Consider the following 24166-nt stretch of genomic DNA (forward strand, 5'->3'; position numbering starts at 1 on the left):
GTTTTGTCTATTATCATTTAGTGTTTAAATTATATTAAGATGATCTTAAAAATCACTTTTAAGCCTCCAATAAAAATATGTAACTTAATATCATATATTTTCAAACACTAAATCAATTCTTTTTAATCATATTTTGACCTTGATTAGCGTGGATTTATTAAATAAAATTAACGAAGGGTTTATGGTTTTTTTTTTTGTTCAACTAAATCTATTATAGTATTTCTTGTTGCCTGTCATCTCTAAATGTTCTAGGACTTTGTCCAGAGCATCTTTATAGATTCTTGCAACTGAAGGCTATCAGCACTTGGTTTTCATTTACCACCATACATTGTAATTACAAACTGAAGGCTGTCATGTCTAACTTGTTGCCTGTAGTTTCTCCCTCTTCTCCTCGTTTGGAATGGTATATTCATGCATGGTGTGGTAAGAGAAAGTTGAGTTCTGCATACATGTTTAGATTCCCCCTCTATAGATCCTCATGCTTGAACTTTGCCATCTTTGAAAGTTCATCAACTGCTTCCACCAGGTGATCAAGCCTAACTACAAATTCAATGAGCAACGAAGTAAAGGTGGTAAGTGATAATGCTGCGGTGCTCTTCACTGCTCTCATCTGGGGCAAAATGCCTATTCTAAAACCCCCTCCCTTTTCGAAAGGATCCACCTCGCTAGAGGGCCAAGAATTCAGCCTTCGTGATTGTTTCCTCATCATCTCATAGTACGACTCTGTCAAGTTTTGTGTCAAGTGATTTGAGCTTTTTTCATGGTTTGTGCTGCAAACATCATCGTCCTGGTCTAGGAAGTCGTACGGGGTTGTTGGTAGAACATGAGAAAGCTTTGGAACTGGGTTAGAAGAGTTATCAGGAAGGTCATAATGAGGGGTGAGCAGGTATGAATGCATATCTATGACACGCTGGAGTCGCTCGGTTGAGCTGTGAACCCTGTTTAACAGGGAGGTTTTGAGGCTTCGCTTCATGTTCCAAATATCCTTGCCCAAGCTTCTCACTAGCTCTGCTGCCTGGTTTGCTGCATCCTGGATCTCTGACTGGAATGCGATTCGGAGGTTGTAAGGCGCCTGAAAACCAAGGAACAGAATAATAATTCCATCCAGAATTTGGAAATTCTTTCCTGCAGGTTAGTTCTTATTATGAGAAGAGGGGGAAATACCTGAATCTCAGAGTGAAGAACTCCATGTAGTGCCATAACCTCATAAGCACAGTATCGAAGAACTGCCCCAACTTTGACATACTCTGACCATGGATAGAAGAAGTTTCGGAACCGGCCATGTGGGGGCTCCCATTTTGATGCGTCAGCCTAATGATTGAAACCAGTCAGAATTATATCAACCACTGTCAAGGGAAAAACGAAGGAAAATTTATGCAATGTAGACAGAGTAAATTAGATTACCAAGGACTCCAATTTGGCAGAAGAGTTTAATGTGGTTCGGCATTTTCTGTAGGCAGGTTCGTCTGGGAACTCATCCATTACTTTCTCAGAAAATTCAGCTTGATTTAGCTCCTCATCTTCTAAATATTTCTTCACACATTCTGAAAGTTTTAGCAATTTTAACTTTCACCAAGGCTAATGACCAATTCAAGTCTTCTCCTTAAAGGGATGGGAGAGATTTTCCAAATTTGCTAATTACCTTCAAGTGAGTCAGCCAATGAGTTAAAGCTGTTGACTAGCTCTTCGTGTAATTGCTCCCCAGCCCACATAGGAAATACAAGTACGTTCACGAAAGCTGCCACAAAACCTCCAATGGCAATAGAGTACAGCCTATCCATGGAAGTTCTGATCGGGTTCCCCATTCGATATCCAGAGACTATTATGAAGCAATAGGTGAAGATTATGATCCGGAAACCATGTTCATAAGGTACAAGCGGTGGCCATAGTTTCACGAATGAAGTAATAGCCCCTGCTCATAATGTCCAAAAACAGCACTTTAATTAGTACGTGGATTTTTCTTTTTCCTTCATTTTAATAGTACATGGATAAAAAGGAAAGGTCTATTTCGTATAGTTTGGACTGCCTAGAGGATATACCAATAAGGAAGATGCTAAGTCCGATTATTATCGGCTCAGCAATTCGGCCTGTAAGTTGAGCTAACTCACCAACTGCAATAGCCAATATTGCAGCAAGCAAGCTTCCAAGTGCTCGGTTGAATCCTCGATTAAAAGTTTCCCCTTCACAAAATTCACAACAGTAAGAAAATACATTTCCTCTCATTTTCATTCATCATGAAATTAAGTCTTGCATTAACATACATACGTACCAACTGTATATTCAAACATGATGGCAACAGTGATGATTGACCAAATGATGTTTGTACCAAAAATTTCATAAGCTCCTCGTAGAAGTATGAGCAATGAAACAAGTAGAACAGCCAATCCTACTTTAAACGAGAATATTACCCTATCAACGTCGTCTTTGCAAAATTCCCAAGCACTCCATATCCAAGCTTTGCAGGGAAAGCCCTGAAAGCCTGATTTGTTGCCATCTTCCGGTTGCTTGGCTTTATTAGGTGGTGGAATATCGATCTCCACGCTGCCCTTTTTCCCATTCATTCCCCACTGAATTTATATAACTTCTCTCAACCCTGCCCTCAATGGTTCAGTATTACTTTCCAAGAAAATTGGGAATTACAGGCACATGGATTTGTGTATGGATGGGATGATAGGTTTTTAAAGGGAGTCCAACTCAGGATATAAAATGTAGAAAAGGGAATCATACGGTATAATAGTAATAGAAGAGTAGATGGAGCTAAAAACTCTGGATAAAGATGCTTAACCTCAATAATGTTGCAATGATGGAGAATTAGAATCGAAAATGGGTAATTTTTCTTCTATAGATAGAATTTTTTTTTTCTTTATTCTCTTCTAAGATTAATCTTACATTTCATGGTTGCTTGATTCATTTTGGTATTTAACCCACTATAATCATTGTCATCTGGTTGCCAATAAAGAAATTTCAAGCGAAGGGTCTTCTCAAATGATTCCAGAATAAGCAAATTTATGGATATTATTTAGAAGAAGAGAGCATATTTTGGTGGGTATTTTAAACAAAAGCTAACAGAAAGGCCTCACTTTTCTCCATTACAGAATTTATTATACCTTGAATAAGACTGTTGAGATGTGTGCACCAGTCCATCATCTGCTATTGTGATTTAAGCATATCACTATAAAATTCTTTCTTTTTTTTCGTATCTGACTACGTAATATATACTTTATTATATCTCAGAATGTATTCGCTAAGCCACGTATTGTTCTTTCACAGTTGTTTTCCTTGCCTCGTAGGGTTGCTTCTATTGCAGCTAATACTTTCTTTGAAGAAAAGTAGCTTGAATGGATTGATTACTTATTTGCAGTGACAATGCATTATGAAGAGCTATACCGTTACGTGAATAAACATAAATCTTATGACTTCTGATTAACTGATAATAAAGTTATTCTCCATAAACGAACGAATTGAGCAAGGTACTATCTGTACTCAAAATGTGAATTTGAGATGAGGAATATATTCCACTGTCAACTACAGTGATCGAACAATGCAAACTTAAATCTCACCTTTTATTTATACTCTGAAACTTGGAAACACCAATCACCACTATTTCACCCATTTGATTTCCCACCATAGGTGTTGCTAATTTCCCAAATGCTTTTTTTTTTTAAATTGTTTATCGAAATTACAATTAAACTTGATTGATTGGGTGGTTTTTATTTGGTACTCGTTAAAACATTTATTAGAATTCGCAAATTAAAATTTCTGCAAACATATTCTTTTTATCTACTATTTACAATTATTTATAATTTATTTTCGACTCTTAATTAAAATTAGACACTTTTAATGCATTCAAATATAAATGAATGAAATATTTTAATCTCAAAGTTACTGTACATCATACATCTTAGTAGAAGTTTAACTAACCATTACAGTCACTTAATAGGTAATGAATTATAACTATTTTAAAATTTAATCGCATTGCTTTTTAAGCCAACTTTTAAAATTAGAATATATCATATATTTTATAGGAGAGATTTACTTACATATAATATAAACATAATATAAAATTTGTTTTATATTTTTTGTAATTTTATATATTATTAATATTTTAATAATTCAACCGCTGTATTTATAAAAATATTTATGTTTGTTATGTATGTAAAATTTTAATCGATTCAATATTTCTATTATATGGATTTAAAATATTGTCTATATTAATATATATTTAATGGTTGAAAGTTTTGTACATAAAATAAATATTTAAAAAATTAATTTAGGTTAAACTTGACATGCATAATATATATGAAAATAAAATAAAATTTAACTGTAAAATTATTAAAATAATAATAAATATTATATAAAATATAAAATCAGCTTTTCTTATGAATTAACAGGAAAAAAACAAAGCTCTACCAACAATATAACTAGAACGACTTAAACTTAAATCACACTTAAAACAAAAAACATTTTAACCACCAACATCATTAGTTCTATTCGAAAAAATCTTCTCACCTCCGGCTCTCTCCGCATTCATATATCTGTAATTATATATAATAAAAAACAAATTAACGCAAAAATGGCACGCGTCTATTAAAGGAAGTCTCTTTCGGAGGTTCAACTATTGAAGAAGTATTTCGGCGGTCATTTAGGCTTCCTTTGCCCTCTTTTTTAATTTCTTTATTTAATAATATTTTATAATTTATTTAGATTTTTTTTGTATATATAGTCTTTTGTTTATCATTTTTTTCATAATGATTATAGAATGGTTAAATTATGAAATTAATATTTTTGTTTAAAATTTTAAAAAATTATAAGTGTAATTAAAATTTACTATTTGATCTTTGAGATAAAATATAATATTTTTGTTATAAAATAAATAGACAGAGAGTAAAGAATAAAAAATAATAGAGCAAAAGAGAAAACGTATTTTATTGATCAATTAGAATATTTATAAAGCTTCTTCAAAGTCTCTGTTTATAAGCATAAGAAGTAGAATTCTACTTCTAATAACTATTAGAATTTAAAGTACATCAAAACTTATCTTGATCTTGATGGACATCCACTTAATAAGATATTCATAACACTCCACATTGGATGTCCATTGGTAGATAATGTGCCTTGTTAAAATCTTACTAAGATAAAAACCCTGTGGAGAACAAAATCCTAATGAAGGAAAAATAGTACACATATCTATAATACGCATAATATGCTGCCTCATTAAAAACCTTATAAGGAAAACCCAATGGGACAAAACATCGGTTAAGGGAAAAAGAGTACAACGCATATTTACTGCCCCTCATGAAAACATTACATACTTTCTCATATCCTACTTATTCAATCTTGAATACTAGTTTTTCAAATGACTATTTGAATTTATTTGCTAAGCATTTATATCACCTTTATTTTGAAAGTCATGAGTGAGGGAAACTTTGGAGGAAATATATTTTGATCTCTTTAGGAGTTTCAACAATAATCATAGCAAACTTTAATTATGATTCTTCTATAAAAACACAAATAGGTATTTTGGATTATTTTATAATCCTCCTTCAACTACTATTTACCGTGATATGTTCAAATTATTCCAATTCATATAAATGAACCATTTCCGGAATTTCAATATGCTTCTAGCATCCTAAATCCTTTTAAGGATTTTAATATAAACTTTACTATATAGTGGTTCATAAAAGGTTGTAAAATAACCATTAAACGCAAGTTAAATCTTTTATGATTTGTCAAAAGAATATATCTAAAGGTTATTGCATCCACCACAAAAGAATATTATATCTTTTCATAATCAATGTTAGTACTTAGCGAAAAACTTCATATTTTTGTTCTGTTTTTGCAAAACTACTTCATTTGCACCCTCACTGGCTTTATACATTTAGATATTTGGACTACTGGTCCAAAAACTCCACGAATTTAATTGTACTTGAGTTGCGTCTTTCTATTTTGATCAATTTATTCCATATATATATATATATGTATATATATATATTTCTCAATAGATTTATTCAAGATCTTCCTTTTATTTCATTATTTCAATAATAATATTGCATGCAAAATCATTGTTGACAACTTTTATTCTTCGGTTTGACATTTTCTCGAATTGACATAACTTATTGAGATCATTTATTCTCATTATTTTAATATTCAGTTTCAGGTACCTAAATCTCTTCCGGTGTTTTACTTATTAGTTATGTATTGGGTGTCTTCTAGAGCACTCGCCTCCACTATATGACCATTTAGAAGAATTTTTATCTTTGGAGCCGATCAATCAATTATTTATTCTAACTGATTATCCTACTGAGACTTTGATTCAAATTAAAATATTAGGTGGTATATAACAACTCGTTATTCTCATTAAGTTTTTAAATATATCTAACAGTTAACTTGTAATGAGTTATCCTTATTGAACTTCTAGTTCAAATTACTCTCCCCCTAACTAATTAAAAGTTCTTATTTCTCTCTCCCTAATGTCGGGAAGACTATCAAATCAAAATTTTAATCACAATTCATGTTATAATTTAATCTCCAAGACATTCAAAACATAATACAAATAGACATATAATTAATATATATTCCCAACTTTCCTTTGAGGATTCACTCTTCTTTGTGCATTGTGGTGGAGCAATTGGAACATATACGCACATACAAAAATTCAAAGATGAGAAATATTTAGCTCTTAATCAAAAACCAAAAGTAATAGAGAGTATTTATAACTTATTGGCTTGATGCGTACAACATGTAAATCAACATAATCTCATATTAAAATAGGAAGTTTAGTTCTCATAAGTAATGGTTTAGACATTAATCAGAGGCGCTCAATCAATAATTTCTCTAAACCATTATGCGCATAAATAACAAACTTTTACAAAAAAAATTCAAACTCAATCAATAAAAGATTGAGATATAAACTCGTCAGCTTTACACTATAGGAAATTAAGGTTTTAGCGGCGTTTTTAGTGGCGTTTAGATGAAAAATGCCGCAAATATTATACATTAGTGGCGCTAATGGAAAAATGCCGCAATAGGTAAAGTAGTAGCGGCATTTATGAGAAAAACGCCGCAAAAGGTCAAGCAGTAGTGGCGTTTATGAGGAAAACGCCGCAAAAAGTCAAGCAGTAGCGGCATTTATGAGAAAAATGCTGCAAAAGGTAAGCAATAGCGGCGTTTTAATCATTTTATTTTAAACAAAACGGCGTCATTTTGCTTTGTTTAGTTTTATCCCCAAATCATATCCACGAAATCCCTTATGTTTTTCCCCTAAAAATTTCCCCGAATCCCTTAATTTTTTCCCCAAATCAAAACTCCCCAAATCCCTTAGATTTTCCCCGACCGTCTACTTCATCGCCGTCGACTGTCCCCTATACTGCATCGCCGTTGACACTCCTCTGTCACATCGCCGTCAACACTCCTCTGTCGCATTGCCGTCAACACTCCTTTGCCGCATGACCGTCGACACTCCTTTGCTGCATCGCTGTGTAAGTTTTTCTGTTTAGTTTGTTTGTTAATTTATTCTCATCTTTCAAATTTTAACCCACAGCAACTCATAAACATCTGTTCTGTATAAACAACCCATAAACAATTTTTTCCCGAAACAGCAACCTCATCTGGTAATTTTTCATTTTATTTTATTATTTTTATATCTATTTTTTAAAAATTTCAGATAATTTTCTTTGTTCTGTCTTTTTATACCCAGAAACAAATTTGCCCTGAAATATCTATTTTTGGGTTAATTTTTATTATTTTTGGGGTTATATCATTAACATTTCTTTTCTTTTCCTTTGTTCTGTCTTTTTAGAATTGAAATCTTTTAATTTTTCATGCATTCTACTAGATATTGAGGAACGGATTGGTATATGGATTAATTTGCAGTAAACTATTATAGGAAGATTTTAGTTTCTGTTTGTTTTATACAATCAATTTGGTTAGTATACTATTTTATGCATTGGTATATGACCGTTAGATATCGGTTGAAAAGTGTATAACATTTCATAGCTTACATGTAGCTTTGATTTTCATTTGATGGATTCTTTTGGTTCATTGAAAAGTTTGGCTAGCACATAGTCTAGACTTATGTGGTGTTTGATTTGCAAAATTTTTATGACTGCACATAGTCTAGACTTAATCCAAGACCTCACCTTAACCCCACTTTACCATTCTTTTCGTCTAGAAATTAAAAGCTAGACTTTCTCTGCTTATTCAACCGTTACTTAGTGCTTTGATTACTTATATCGTATGGTTACCCTTTTGTTTTTGTTTTTTTTTTCTCTTTTTAGGCTATTACTTGTATGGTTTACTTGATCATTGTTACTAATTTACCAAATTATCAGCAGCATCCAGTGGAAAGATTATGAATGTCAATCACTGCATGTGCTTCATCCTAACCAATTCTAAGTGCTGCAATTACTGCATGTGCTTCAAGCCAACCCCAATCACTAAGGTTACTTTTGGGTTCAAGAAACAAATGTTTTGGGTTCAAGCCAACCCCAATTATTGCATGTGCATTAAAAATTTTTTAGTTAAATTATTGGGAAGAAAGAGGATAAAAAAATTGATAATAATCAGAACAGCTGAAGTTGAACTAATAGTAAGTAGCTAAGCATGAATGAACAGGCAATCCAAGAATTAAGAAATACTTTTGATATTATTATGATGACTTTGATATTAAAAATTTTTTAGCAGGAAGAAAAAATATGAAAAATTGCCTAAACAGGAATGAAATCACTTATATTATAGGACATGTGATCCCTGAATTTTTCCTACTGCTTTTCCCATGCACATTTTTTCATTATGGTATGTTTACTTAATTTATGCATTTGTTCATTTTTCTAATTATGTACATATTACTGAAATTTTAGTTTTTTAATATTATTACAGAAAAGGTTATTTCAAATCAATGTTGTTTACTAAATTAATTAATTAATAATTAAACTTCTCCATATTAATTATGAAAAGAAAAAAGAATTTCCGTTAATTTGTGTTTATTCGATTGAAAATAATTTTAAATAAATTTACTAAATAATGAAAAAATACTATAATAGAATCGTTAAATATTAGTTTTGTAAAATTATTTTCCTAAAACTTTACACCAAACAAACAAAAGTTGAATTACCAACATGGTTTAAATTTTTTTGTATTAAAGGTCCATTGATTCTAGTGGACTTGAAACCCAGAATCAGTTCTATTATTCACTTCCTTTTAAGCTATACCCTAGATCATTTGGTTGGATTGTTAGGGTTTAAAACTTTATTAATAAAGGTAAATTATAAAAATGATCACTCAATTATGCTCACGTTCATCTTTTGGTTACTTAACTTTACAATTTTTCAATTTAGGTACTATTCTATTTTGATCCCCGCTGTTAAATTGATAATAGTAAGCATTTTTGTAATTGGTATGATAATATATTTAGTCCTCAATACTTATATATTCTATCGATTTGATCCTAATTTTAAATAATTCAATAAATTTAACTCTTTACATTTAAAGTTAATGATTATCATAACTTACATAAACATTTAAACATTTAAACATTTAAAGTTAATGATTATCGAACTTACATAAACATTTAAAGAATTAAAAATGTAATTTCTAACATTTAGAGAATATAAAAATATATATCATATCATAACTTACATAAAAATTTGGATCATAATATATAAAAATCATAGAAATTAGGGCAACACTATTGTTTTTCCCTACTCTTAATTATTCTTATAAATAAACAACTTACCTGAATTAGTTTACACCCATTAAAATACAATGCATTAAATCTTCAAGGTAAATTTTTTATAGCGAATTTGGAGTATACAAACGTAAAATGTTGTCACTAATATATATTTTTTGATTTGAAGACCGTAATTTATTGTCAACTTTAGACTTCAAGAACTACGAAATGGAGAAAAGTTGGATGGATTTTTCAAGGGTAAGTAACGACTATCGAAATGGAGTACAAACTTTTTAAATTTTGCATTTCAAAATGCAAGCCAAGAGAATATGGTTCTTTGCCCGTGTAAGAAATGTGACAACATCAATTGGTATTTTTGTGAAGTTCTCTACGAACATCTAATTCTTGATGGCTTTTTTCGGGGGTATAAAAAATGGATTTTCCATGGAGAGTGTACACCTCTTAGAACCTCTTCAATGATTAATCCAACTTATCCTCATAATGCTTACCATTAGTTTGTTAGAGAAGATGACATGGAAGGTATGTTACGGGATGCATTTAATATGCACAGTCATGATTTGCAACCGTTTCCACCTGAAATTATTGCATCCGATGATTGTGATATTGGTGGAAATGCTTTTAGCAAAACGATAAGAAGTGCACTTGATGAAGAGCCAAATGTATGTCAAAAAAGGTGACGTTTTGTATAATTGAACTATCTAATATAATAAAAGCTATTTGTGGCAAAGTTTTGATTGTTGAAGAACTTGAGAAAGTACAAGATCGAGCCGCCTTGACTTTATGCAACTTGGAGAAGATCTTTCCACCTTCGTTCTTCATTATTATGGTGCACTTGCTAATCCATCTCCCTCATGAAGCAAAACTTGGTGGACTGATTTTCTATCGATGGATGTATCCTATAGAGAGGTGCTAATTTATTTGCAAAGTTTTCATTCATTCATGAATATACCTTTAATTATAACTTTTTATTATGTTGTATATCGTGTTTAGGTTCCTATACAAATTGAAGTCTTATTGTCATAATAAGCGTTATCTAGAAGGATCAATTGCTGAAGGTTACTTGGTAGAGGAGTGTATGACTTTTTGCTCTAGATATTTAGAAGATGTTGAAACAAGACTAAATTGACCAAGTAGAAATGCTGGGCTCACTAATCATAACTTATCCGAAACTTATCTATTTCAAAGTTATGGGCAACCAATCGGTAAAGTTGAAATTACACACTTAGATGATAGATCTTGGGTACAAGCACATCAGTATGTTCTTTTTCACCACGATTCAATTGACCCATTACACAAGTAACTTTTAGAATTTGATAAATATTCATCTTTTGAATTTGTTTATCTTCTAACCAAGTAATCCATTTTTTAACATAGTGAGTACAAACAAGTCTTGAGATCTCATTCACGCTCCCAAAGATTACAACAGTTAGAGATTCATAAGTTATTCACAGAATCTTTTCATAAATGGTTAGGGAAAATGGTATGCAACTAAAGCTTTCATTGAAAAATAATAATGTTTTCGTATAACATTTATAATTAATCAATTTACTTTCAATTCAATAGGTTTGGAGTGGAAAGGACGTCAATGACAAAGTTAAATGGCTTTCCCAAGGTTCAAATAAAGTAGTAAAAAGATATATTGCCTTACTCATTAATGGATTCAAGTTTCATACAAAATCTCGTGAAAGATTGAGGACTTAAAATTGTGGAATAATTGTTAATTCTTCAATTACAAGTTATGCTAGTGCTAGGGATAGTAATTCTATTGAGGGAAATGTGGAGTATTGTGGACTTCTTACGGACATTATTGAGTTGGATTACTATGGCAAATGGAAGGTTGTATTATTTCAATGTGATTGGGCTGATATTAATACTGCTCGTGGAATTAAAAAAGATCAATTTGGTTTTACAATGGTGAACTTCTCTCGATTAATTCACACTAGACAACAATTGATAGACGAACCGTATATATTTTATTCTCAAGTCAAACAAGTTTTTTACTTAAAAGATCCAACTGATGAGTGTTGGTACGTTGTACTCCGTAACACCCCTATAGACTTGTTTGCCATGAGCAACAGAAGTAGAGATGACATCGACGAAAGATCAGAAACTTTGCCGTTTCCAGAACAAAACTTAAATGAAACTATCCTAGTACTAGTACACAATTTCAATGGGTTCGCCAGGATATGGATGAAAATATTTACGAATCATGATGTAGTAAGATTTTACGATTATTTAATTATATGTAATATTATAATTTAAATCTTAATCTTGTTAAATATTTCAACTATTTTATATGTACTATTATTTTTGTAATTAGTTACTAATATTTCAACTATTTTATGTGTATTGCAGATAATATGCCTAGAAGAAGATTGTGAGATCTAAGTATTATTCAAAATCCTCCAAATTCAGAAGAAACAAATAATGAACAATAGACTACTATTGGATTTTCGAATGTTCTGAATATAGCTTACGAACATGCAGAAATTCAAAGTAATGTTAACATTAATTTACATGCATGTTGACTTTTATTATTGATTTTTGTTTCAAATTCTTATATTATCATATACCATTTTTTTAGATGAAAGTGGTGGGAGGCATAAAACTCGAGGACGTACGCTATTAAAAGATTTATACGATCTAAATTCTGTCGAGCGTGTCAAAGTAGCTAGAAATAGTCATGGTGAGCCTATTGGATTAGAAGCTCAACTTTTAGCAAGATACTTGGGCATTATAGCACGAAATGCCAATCTGTTGCCAATCAACTATGAGTCATGGCATCATATGCCGGATAGTAACAAAAATCAAGCTCTCGATAATATTAAGGTCATAACATGAATGTAATTTATAATACTTTGGTTTAAGTTTCATTTATATTTACTTTCTAAACCTATGTTATTTGTAAGAGAGATTTGCTTTAGAGGTCTCGGATAATTATGTGAAGAAGGCATTAGGAACGAAATGGAGAGACCATAAAAGTACTTTAAAGAAGGAATATTTTAAGAAAAATATAAGCCTCGAAGAGAAATTGCGAAATGTCCCCCGGGAATGTTGAGGTACCAATGGAAGATGCAGTTAGATTTTGGAATTTAAAGAAAGGAGAAATATTATGTACTTCCAAACTCTTATAATTATTTTGGTTTATAGTATTTACTATTTACGTAATAATAATTTCATAATGTAGGATCATGGGCGAGTTGGAACTACAAGTAGGCAAAAACAAAAATTCACGCACACAGTTGGGTCGAAAAGTTTTGCTTGTGTAGCTGATAACGAGGTATTTTGAATTTATTAATTGTGCCAAATATTAATTACTTTCTACTAAATAATATTTTTCCGACTATATTGTAGGAACTGTCTTCTGGTAAAAAAGTTGGACGCCTTCAGCTTTTTGAAATTACACATTGAAAGAAAGATGGATCTCCTATGACTACTGAAGCTACAAAAATTATGGAATATTTACTTAATAAAATTTGAATTATTTTAAATATTTATCATGTTTAATTATAATGATTTAATTCATCGTTTGCAATGCAAATAATGCTAAGTTATGTTGCATTTGTTTGATTATATATTTCGTTTCTAACTCATTGATTGATAAATTAGGAGAAACTAAATGATAAAAGCTATCGCTTCAAGTGATAGTTCTATTAATTTGGACGATATTGATAAATGAATTATTACTGAAGTTTTGAGTCCTAAAATGTATAGTCGGGTTCAATTTCAAGGATCTTTTGTTAACCCAACCCAATAATTTGGATCCAACTCACAGCAATACATGCCTTCGATGAATCAGGCTCAAGCTGAAGTTTAGAGGTTAAGAGACAAGATGTCTCAGATCCAAGTGAGCACAGTTGAGCAAATTTCTCAACTTAAAGCGGATGCGACATCGAGAGAGGTAGAGGCTTAAAGAAAATATGATGAATTCTAGCTACAACTTAAAGCGGAGGCAGTAGTGAGGGAAGCAAAGTCAACAAGAAAATATGACGAACTCTAGCTATAGATTCAGAATATGATGAAAATGTTTCAGCAGTCGCAGAATTCGCCATCTTAGATTTTTGTTTTCTTATTGTGAGAATATCTTAATAATATAACTTTTGAATATAATATATTTTGTTATTTCATTTATTAATTTAGATCATATACATATATTTTTTTCATGATAGTATCATTTAGATTTAAAGTTTTTGGTTGAATTCGATGTTACAAGAAATTATGTTGAAAATTCAAGTTCTATATGAATTAAAATGGTTTGGTAAAATCTACTAAAGTTGGTGGCACTTTTCCCGCAAATGCCGCTAAAGAACATGACCTTTAGCGGCATTTTTATGAGAAGCAATGCTAAAGGTCATGTTCTATAGTGGCATTTTTCCACATCAACGTTGCAAAATTTAGTGGCATCAAATTATTTTTGCAGCGCTTAAAGGCCAAAAAAAATATCGCTAAAAACATGTTTTACTGTAGTGTTAGCAATATGAATTGTCTTAATTGCATAATTGGAAATTAATTATTTAAACAAGTAATCTTGCAAACGACAGGTTGCAAGTTGATAACACATACGTGATTATTTTGTAGATGCATCTACCAAAATCATATAATATCAAAACTATCCACATGGTGGATGAATGGGCCTATATTCATTTCAGAAATGCAAGACATTAAATCTCAACTTTAGCTAGTGAGTTTTTAAGAATCAATTTTCATTGAGAACAAGCAAAAAATGGGAATTTTTTAAATTAAAGAATCTTTTGATTCTTTAATGAATGTCCATATGAATTCTCAATTAATTTTCGCATCATATATGATCCAAAATGGTCTAACTGGTCACGCCAAGTAGTAAATGCATTTGTACCAATAAACTTTTGGTTTACTTTAACATGCATTTCAATTGTACTAATAATGTCAATATAAATTGTGACAAATTGAAATTTTTACTGTCATTCCTTTTACTTTGTATCCACATATAAATGCTATTGTGACATTTACTACTAGAAATGTCTAAATCAATGTGAAGCCTAAATCACTATTTTCCAGGTGTACAACATGTACATAACCAATGACTTTTCATACATAAGTTTTCTCTCTTGCAGGTTCTCATCAGTAATATTTTTCCACGTAATTTTAATTGAGAACTTATTCTGAATACTGTAGAGTTATACTCACAATTTTAAAAAAAAAACTTGCAACTTTAGGTGCATCCAACCATAACAAGCTTTAGATAGATTTACCATATTTTATTGCTCGTAAGTAGATCTTTCACAGTCAAATATTTTGATTTCAATCCCTTAATGGGGATGATGACAAAAGAAGGTCACAAAGATAGCCACAGTCAATACAATTTAATAACAAGGGTAATCAATAACTCAATCCTCCTTTTTTTTCATCCTTTCAAATTAGGTATTGATAGAAATAGTGATTCATGTGAAATATAATATTTTCTTCATTCACAATCTCAATATGATATCCATTATAATGAATAGCTTTTAAAACCAATGGATTAACCATCACAATATATTAATATATTAACTCTTTTGGAAGTTTTGACTAATTTTATACTACCAAATATTGGAATAATATTGGTTTATATTTTCTTTTACGTTCACTTCGGGGGATGCGATAGATTTACTATGATGAACTTATAAACGTCCCAAAAAATTTTTTATTTCATAATCACCATCGTAAACATGCGTGGATTCCAAATCAAAATCTATCTATTCATGTTGTCGTGATTAGTCTCCAATTATAATAAATATGATATAATAAACAAATCATAATAAAATATACCTGAAAATTTTTAACATCATTGTCATCACCCTGGCTATTATCACGAGTACTGAGTGGTTAAAAGCTCTAATGATTACCCATAATGCGCAAGCCTCAATTGAAATAGCAGCAACTCTAGGAGGCAATTGACAATAGTAAATTTTGGGATATTTTTGTGACTGATGGAGAAAAACAATTAAAAGAGAATCGTGTTAATAACGTGTTATAAAATAAACAGACAAAGAACAAAGAAAATGGGAGAGCAAAAGAGAGAGCGTATTTTATTGATCAATTAGAATAATTACAAAGTTTCTCCAAAGTCTCTATTTATAAGTATAAGAAGTATAAATGAAGTAGAGATCTACTTCTAATAACTATTAGAATCTAAAGTACATCAAAACTTATCTTGACCTTGATGGGCATCCACTTAATAAGATATTCATAACAATTTTAAATTTTTAAATTAATTAAATTTATTTAATTATGATTTTTTGGAAAAAATTATATTGGAGTCAATTTAAATTTTTACATTCATCAAGTATATTATTTTAAATGATTTTATCAAATATAAAACTTTTATTAAACAAATTTAAATATTTCTACAAAATTTCCAAATGTTTATTTAATGGAAATTCATCTTTTATTTTCTTTCTACAAAGCATAAAAAAGAAAAGGTCGAAAAAGATAAGACTTTCCTTTTATTTATTTTAGTGGTTTTGTCAAGAGATTATTAGCTATTAAAATTTATAACTGAATCATTTAATTTAATTGAGTTAATTTAGTATTATTTTAAATATAATTATAATATATATAACAAATACATATTACTTTTTAATTATTTTATATAAATTAATTAACCAAATTATCCAATCGAACCAATAAATATTAAGACAATTCGATTAAGACCATGAAGGTCGATATGTTCATGTTAGGACCATGACTATTGAGTAATTTTTGTTCATGACCTAATCATTATTGGACTTGGTCAGACACAAAATAAGACAATATGTCTATTTTTATGTATTGGCCTTTTTGATATAGGCCTTACTTTAAAACAAATGGGTTTCATGAAATACATCATTCTTGCTATCAAAAGGAACGGTGCGTGAAGAGTTTGAAGTAGAATTCGACTTGGATTAAAGAGAGAACCCTTTTCTCTCGTTAATTCGTTGCCAATGACTAGTTTCAAGGAAGGAGTTTTTGATTGGCTTAAGACACTATTGATTGATTATGAAGCACACAGGAAGTCAATTGTTCCATTTCTTGGTATTTGGTATTTATTGTCATTGCCTAGGATTCCTATACATAGGTAGTACTTTGTACATTTGAGGTATTTGTTTTATTATTGTGTAGAGAGTTGTGAATTGATATTCTAGCTAATTGTTCTATTTCTTTTCACACTCAGTCTTAGGAATTAATTGTGAGTGAATTAAACCTTTGTAAGTGATGTTTGGGTAAGTGGTTGTAACTAGTTGGGACTTGTTATTGTCGATACAAATACATCTTGTTGAAGGGTAGTTTGGGCTTACACCAATAAGTGGTTGAATTAATTGAGGAATAAGAGACCATTCACTGAGCAAGGCTCCGCAGAGTAGGATTATTTTCGAAATATGCAAGGATTATTTTCGAAATATGCAAACAAACAAATGTGTGTATATCTCTTCCTACTTTTGTTATTTTTTTCTATTTTATTTTCTATTCAATTATGTGAATGAACTCGCTATTAAACATTCAAGTGATATTCGTAGCAAACTAACGAGGTTTTTCAAGTGGTATTGGAACGATCTTTAAAATTTGTTTAGAGACGATCTTAAACATTGTTTGTTGTCATGGAAACTATGAGAGAAGGAAGCTCTATCATTCGAGCACCTCTTCTAGTTAACTCCTCAAACTATGCCTATTGGAAAGCCTGGATGAGAGCTTTTATTATGTCAATTGATGAATAAGCTTAGGAAGCAATCGAGGAAGGATGGAGAAAGCTCGAGGTAACAAGAACTAATGGTGCAAGCAAACCAAAAGAAAAGAATTATTATACTTTTAAAAAAAAGAAGGTAGCTCAGGCAAACTCAAAAGCTCTCTATGTGATTTTTAATAGTGTCGACTTGGACCAATTCAAGATGATCTAAACATGTGAAACTGCTAAGAAGGCATGACCATCTTACAAAATCAACATGAAGGGAATGCTTCTATCAAGATGTCAAAACTCTAAATTTTGACTACCAGGTTTGAGAATTTAAACATGGATGAAGATGAAACTATTTTTTTATTTTTATACAAGCTTATGTGACATATCTAATGAAGTTATTTGTCTTAATAAACGGTTTTTTAAGGTGAAACTTGTCAAGAAATTTTTTTGGTCTCTTATAGAAAAATTTGTTATCAAAGCCATTATAGTTGAAGAAGCTAAGGCTATCACCACCCTTAGGTTAGATAAGTTGATTGATTCATTCAAGACCTTTGAACTGAATCTTGTGGAAGAGAAGCATGACATAATAAACATGCGTGGATTTCAAATCAAAATCTATCTATTCATGTTGTCGTGATTAGTCTCCAATTATAATAAACATGATATAATAAACAAATCATAGTAAAATATACCTAAAGATTTTTAACATCATTGTCATCACCCTGGCTATTATCACGAGTACTGAGTGGTTAAAAGCTCTAATGATTACCCATAATGCGCAAGCTTCAATTGAAATAGAAGCAACTCTAGGAGGCAATTGACAATAGTAAATTTTGGGATATTTTTGTGACTGATGGAGAAAAACAATTAAAAGAGAATCGTGTTAATAACGTGTTATAAAATAAACAGACAAAGAACAAAGAACAAAGAAAATGGGAGAGCAAAAGAGAAAGCGTATTTTATTGATCAATTAGAATATTTACAAAATTTCTCCAAAGTCTCTATTTATAAGTATAAGAAGTATAAATGAAGTAGAGATCTACTTCTAATAACTATTAGAATTTAAAGTACATCAAAACTTATCTTGACCTTGATGGACATCCACTTAATAAGATATTTATAACAATTTTAAATTTTTAATTAATTAAATTTATTTAATTATGATTTTTTGGAAAAAACTGTATGGGAGTCAATTTAAATTTTTACATTCATCAAATATATTATTTTAAATGATTTTATCAAATATATAAAACTTTTATTAAACAAATTTAAATATTTCTACAAAATATATTTAAATATATTTAAATATATTTAAATATTTCAAAATGTTTATTTAATGGAAATTCATCTTTTATTTTTCTTTCTACAAAGCATAAAAAAGAAAAGGTCGAAAAAGATAAGACTTTCCTTTTATTTATTTTAGTGGTTTTGTCGGTAGATTATTAGCTATTAAAATTTATAACTGAATCATTTAATTTAATTGAGTTAATTTATTATTATTTTAAATATAATTATAATATATATAACAAATACATATTACTTTTTAATTATTTTATATAAATTAATTAACCAAATTATCCAGTCGAACCAATAAATATTAAGACAATTCGATTAAGACCATGAAGGTCGATATGTTCATGTTAGGACAACGACTATTGAGTAATGTTTGTTCAGTGACCTAACCATTAATGGACTTGGTCAGACACAATATAAGACACTACGTCTATTTTTATGTATTGGCCTTACTTTTAAAACAAATGGGTTTCATGAAATACATCATTCTTGCAATCAAAAGGAACGGTGCGTGAAGACTTTGAAGTAGAATTCGACTTGGATTAAAGAGAGAACCCTTTTCTCTCGTTAATTCGTCGCCAATGACTAGTTTCAAGGAAGGATTTTTTGATTGGCTTAAGACTCTATTGATTGATTATGAAGCACACAGGAAGTCAATTGTTCTATTTCTTGGTATTTGGTATTTATTTTCATTGCCTAGGATTCCTATACATAGGTAGTACTTTGTACATTTGAGGTATTTGTTTTATTATTGTGTAGAGAGTTGTGAATTGATATTCTAGCTAATTGTGTGGTTGTAACTAGTTGGGACTAGTTATTGTCGATGCAAATACATCTTGTTGAAGGGTAGTTTGGGCTTACACCGATAAGTGGTTGAATCAATTGAGGAATAAGAGACCATTCACTGAGCAAGGCTCCGCAGAGTAGGATTATTTTTGAAATATGCAAACAAACAAATATGTGTATATCTCTTCCTACTTTTGTTATTTTTTTCTATTTTATTATCTATTCAATTATGTGAATGAACTCGCTATTAAACATTCAAGTGATATTCGTAGCAAACTAACGTGGTTTTTCAAGTGGTATTGGAGCGATCTTTAAAATTTGTTTAGAAACGAACTTAAACATTGTTTGTTGTCATGGAAGTTATGAGAGAAGGAAGCTCTATCACTCGATCACCTCTTCTAGTTGACTCCTCAAACTATGCCTATTGGAAAGCCTGGATGAGAGCTTTTATTATGTCAATTGATGAATCAGCTTAGGAAGCAATCGAGGAAGGATGGAGAAAGCTCGAGGTAACAAGAACTAATGGTGCAACCAAACCAAAAGAAAAGAATTATTTTACTCTTAAAAAAAAGAAGGTAGCTCAGGCAAACTCAAAAGCTCTCTATGTGATTTTTAATGGAGTCGACTTGGACCAATTCAAGATGATCTCAACATGTGAAACTGCTAAGAAGGCATGACCATCTTACAAAATCAACATGAAGGGAATGCTTCTATCAAGATGTCAAAACTCTAAATTTTGACTACCAGGTTTGAGAATTTAAAAATGGATGAAGAAGAAACTATTTTTTATTTTTATACAAGCTTATGTGACATATCTAATGAAGTTATTTGTCTTAATGTACGATTTTTTAAGGTGAAACTTGTCAAGAAATTTCTTTCATCTCTTATAGAACAATTTGTTATCAAAGCCGTTGTAGTTGAAGAAGCTAAGGATATCACCACCCTTAGGTTAGATAAGTTGATTGATTCATTCAGGACCTTTGAACTAATTCTTAAGGAAGAGAAGCATGACAAGTTAAAAGGTGAAAAGAATTTTGGTTTGCTATCGATGAAATTAGAGAACAAATTGCTTTGCTAACCAAGAACTTTAATAAAGCTTAAAAAAGGTTCTCGAGAAAGAAATTTGCAAAAGAAAACAGTGCTAGTAGGTCCAATAGAAAATTTTAACAAAAAGAAGACAATGTTTTGAACAAAAAGAGGGAGATTTAATGTTTCAATGCAAAGGATATGGTCACATTCAATCCAAATGTGCTAGCACCAAAAAGAAAAAAAAGTCTCTAGTGGTTACATGGAGTGATGAAGAAGATGAGAGTAAGTAATCAAACTTAGATGAGGAATTAAATAATTATGTGGCCTTCACTGTTTCTATTCAGCCATTTATTTAGACAAAAAATAGATAGTTTGTGAATTCATTGAAAAAGTTGAATGTGACATTGGAACTCTTGAGAAATCATATCTTCAAATGGTAAAAAAAATTGGATATAATGTCCCAAATGAATGATGATCTGAGAGATGAAATGGTTACACTAAAAAAGAAAATAAGAGCTCAAAGTGGAAGTTCAAGAAAAGGAAGAAGCCTTGAAAGTCTCAGAGAATGAACTTGCTGAGGCTAAAGCTGTACTTAAAAATTTAGTGAACAAAGTATAAAACTTGATTAATTCCTTATTGTTGGAAGAGTTGAATCAGATTATAGGGGTCTTGAATATCCTTTGAAAGTAAGCTAATTGACTTTCAGAATCAATTAGTTAAAGCTAATGAGTTACCTCTTGTAAAAACACAAGAAAGAACAAAAGATCCGCTTGGTATTACTGTAGAACAGTTGGTCACATTAGGCTATAGTGCTATAAACTTCAAAATAATTTATGGAAGTTGAAGACTGGAGTAGTGAATATTCAGAAAGCTGTGCAAACAGCTAAGCAAACATAGCAGAAAAAGAAACAGACTAGTATGAAACAAGTGTGAGTCAAGAAAAGAGATAAGTGTCTATTAGTGGCTACTTCTTTAAAGGTTGCTACTAAAGAGAAATGGTACTTTGATAGTGGATGCTTGCGAGATATGACTGGAAAAAAGGTCTACTTAAAGAACATTGTTCAATGTGATGCAAGAAAAGTCACATTTTGAGATGGTCATAAAGGAAAAATCATTGGTAAGAGATGCATAGATGTGGAGGGACTACAGAAACTAAAAATGTTCACTTATCACTTAAAAACCATTTGTATACCTAAACTAATCCCTGTGGAGACGATCTAACTTATCACTTTATTACTTAATCCGACGTGTATACTTGCACAATTCACATATCATTTTACACACGAAAAGTTTTTGGAACCGTTGTCGCGGATCGACAATTTGGAGTAATTTGGTTTAGTTATTTTACTTAATTTTGTTAGTTTTATTTAACTTAGTTTAATTTAATTTCTATAGGTTTTCCAGCAATGTATGAGAAGAGGCATTCTTGCTAATAAACAATATCCTTTTGACCCAGAGATCGAAAGAACTTTACGAAAAAGGTGGAAAGAACTGCGAAAAATGGCTAGGAACGAGAATGATCCTGGTCTCAATGATAATCCGAATGATGAAGATGCTAATCCTCTTGTTCGCAATGTGATACCTGGTATGAATGATAATTTGAATTGTCAGGGTGCTAATCATCATGTTCGTTGGGTGATAGATGACCAAGATAGGTCAATCCAAGAGCATGTTGTGCCAATTTTGGATGACCTAAATCCAGGGATAATCAGACCACAAATATAGGCTCAGCAGTTTGAGCTGAAACCGATAATGTTTCAGATGTTAGAAACTGTAGGACAGTTTGAAGGACTGTCCACTAAAGATCCAAGACTACATTTATGAATTTTTCAAGAGGTTTGAGACGCATTTAGACAACATTGTGTTCATGAAGATGCACTACGACTTAAACTTTTCCCGTATTCATTAGGAGATCGTGCCAGAGCATGGCTCAATACTTTGTCGTTAGGAACAAACGCAACATGGAATTATCTATGGCAAAGATTTTTGCTATGGTATAATCCACCAAATATGAATGCCAATTTTAGAAATGACATCACATATTTTCAAAAATTAGAGGATGAAACACTATATGAAGCTTGGGAATGATTTAAAGAGTTAATTCCAAAATTTCTGATGCATGGATTTCAACACTAGACTCAGATGGAGATTTTTTACAACGTGTTGAATGCACATGCAAGGATGGTAGTTGACACTTCTGCCAATGATACTTTGTTGGATAAATCTTACAATGAAGCATATGAGATATTGGAACGGATTGCCAACATTGATTATTAATATCCTACCACGCGAATTGGGACTGGTAGAAGAGCTGCTTGCGCCATGGACCTTGATGCAATCACTTCATTAACTGCTCGGGTATCATATTTAAATAATATGATTAAGACAATGAAGAGACCAACTACAGTTCAAAAGATGAAATCAGTCGAGCTAGCATGTGTTTATTATGGTAAAGACCATGTATTTGATGAATACCCATTAAATCCAGCATCTGTGTGCTACATGGGTAATTTCAATTGGAATAATAATCCATATTTCAACACCTATAATCTAGGGTGGAAGCAACATCCAAACTTTGGTTGGAAAATCACGGTACGAGGAATTTTAACAATGCTGCAAGACAGAATGCCATCAGTGCACCACTTGTTATTAATCAACCTATGTCGAGGCAAAATGTCTTACAGGTTCAGTCATTATCATCATCACCATCTATCGAAGACTTGTTGAATGAATTTATGGCCAAGAATGATGTCGTAATTGAGAGTCAAACTACATCCCTATGTGCTCTTGAGAATCAAGTGGGGCGGATAGCAAATGATTTAAATTCGAGGCCACAAAGAGCATTGCCAAGCGATACCGAGAATTTGAGAACACAAGGAATGGAGCAGTGCAAAGCTATCACTCTCAGAAGTGGGACTCATCTGGATGATGTTGTTCAAGATACCACGATAGAGGAGGACGCGAGACTCAACCATGAAAAGAACTCAGAACTGTCTGAAAAGTACACTGCAATTAAAAAGGTAAAACAACAGCCTGTCACAGGAAAATTAGATCATTTTACTGGTAGAAATGTCATAGAAAAACAATATTAGCAACCTAAAGGAAAACCACCTGTACCATTTTCTCAGCAATACCGCAATTGTAAACAAGAGGCCCAGTTCAAAAGATTTTTGGAAGTCTTGAAGCAACTCCATATCAACATATCACTAGTTGAAGCTTCAGAGCAAATGCCTAATTATGTGAAATTTATGAAAGATATATTGTCGAAAAAGCATAGATTGGGAGAATTTGATACTGTTTCTCTTACTGATGGGTGCACAACAATGTTGATGAATAAATTACCTCCAAAGTTAAAGGACCCACGAAGTTTCACTATCCCATGTTTAATTGGAAATGATTATGTTGGTAAGGTGTTATATGATTTAGGAGAAAATATAAATCCAATGCCTCTATTTATTTTCAGGGTGCTGAGAATTGGGAAGGCAAGACCTACAACAACTAGCTGATCGGTCTTATGCAGACGTATTGGTAAGAGTAGATAAGTTTATTTTTCCAAAAAAATTCATTATTTTAGAATGTGAAGCTGACAAAAATGTATCGATTATCCTTGGAATACCTTTTCTTGCTACAGGTATAACTTTAATCAATGTGCAGAAAGGTGAACTGACCATGAGGATGAATGATCAACATGTCATGTT

At 31.2% G+C, this 24166-nt stretch overlaps 1 protein-coding gene and 1 non-coding gene across 3 annotated transcripts; both read right to left on the reverse strand.

Moving 5' to 3' along the window:
• Positions 1-295: 295 nt before the first annotated feature.
• On the reverse strand, positions 296-2695 carry LOC105791376 (aluminum-activated malate transporter 9). Of its 2 annotated transcripts, none has more exons than XM_012619423.2 (6): positions 2270-2695; positions 2109-2180; positions 1643-1912; positions 1405-1544; positions 1165-1311; positions 296-1072 (listed from the first exon to the last, which is right to left on the reverse strand). In XM_012619423.2, exons 1-6 carry the CDS (start codon positions 2559-2561, stop codon positions 467-469), a joined length of 1527 nt encoding a protein of 508 aa, XP_012474877.1. In that variant the 5' UTR covers positions 2562-2695; the 3' UTR covers positions 296-466. The 2 variants fall into 2 exon arrangements, with proteins under 2 accessions (XP_012474877.1, XP_012474876.1); XM_012619422.2 differs by having other exon boundaries at positions 2040-2180; positions 2270-2690.
• A 19792-nt stretch (positions 2696-22487) lies between these two features.
• On the reverse strand, positions 22488-22594 carry LOC128032269 (small nucleolar RNA R71). Its single transcript, XR_008188397.1, has one exon. It is a non-coding gene; the product is annotated as a small nucleolar RNA R71 (small nucleolar RNA).
• Between the last annotated feature and the right edge of the window lie 1572 nt (positions 22595-24166).

Source organism: Gossypium raimondii, chromosome 8 (assembly GCF_025698545.1).
Source record: "Gossypium raimondii isolate GPD5lz chromosome 8, ASM2569854v1, whole genome shotgun sequence".
Taxonomy (NCBI): domain Eukaryota; kingdom Viridiplantae; phylum Streptophyta; class Magnoliopsida; order Malvales; family Malvaceae; genus Gossypium; species Gossypium raimondii.

Coding starts and splice junctions, on each gene's coding strand:
- LOC105791376 (XM_012619422.2), bottom strand. CDS start 2,561: ATGAATGGGAAAAAGGGCAGCGTGGAGATCGATATTCCACCACCTAAT. Junction 1,312..1,404: donor CTGCCAAATTGGAGTCCTTG/GTAATCTAATTT, acceptor TTCAATCATTAG/GCTGACGCATCAAAATGGGA. Junction 1,073..1,164: donor TTCTTCACTCTGAGATTCAG/GTATTTCCCCCT, acceptor CTTGGTTTTCAG/GCGCCTTACAACCTCCGAAT.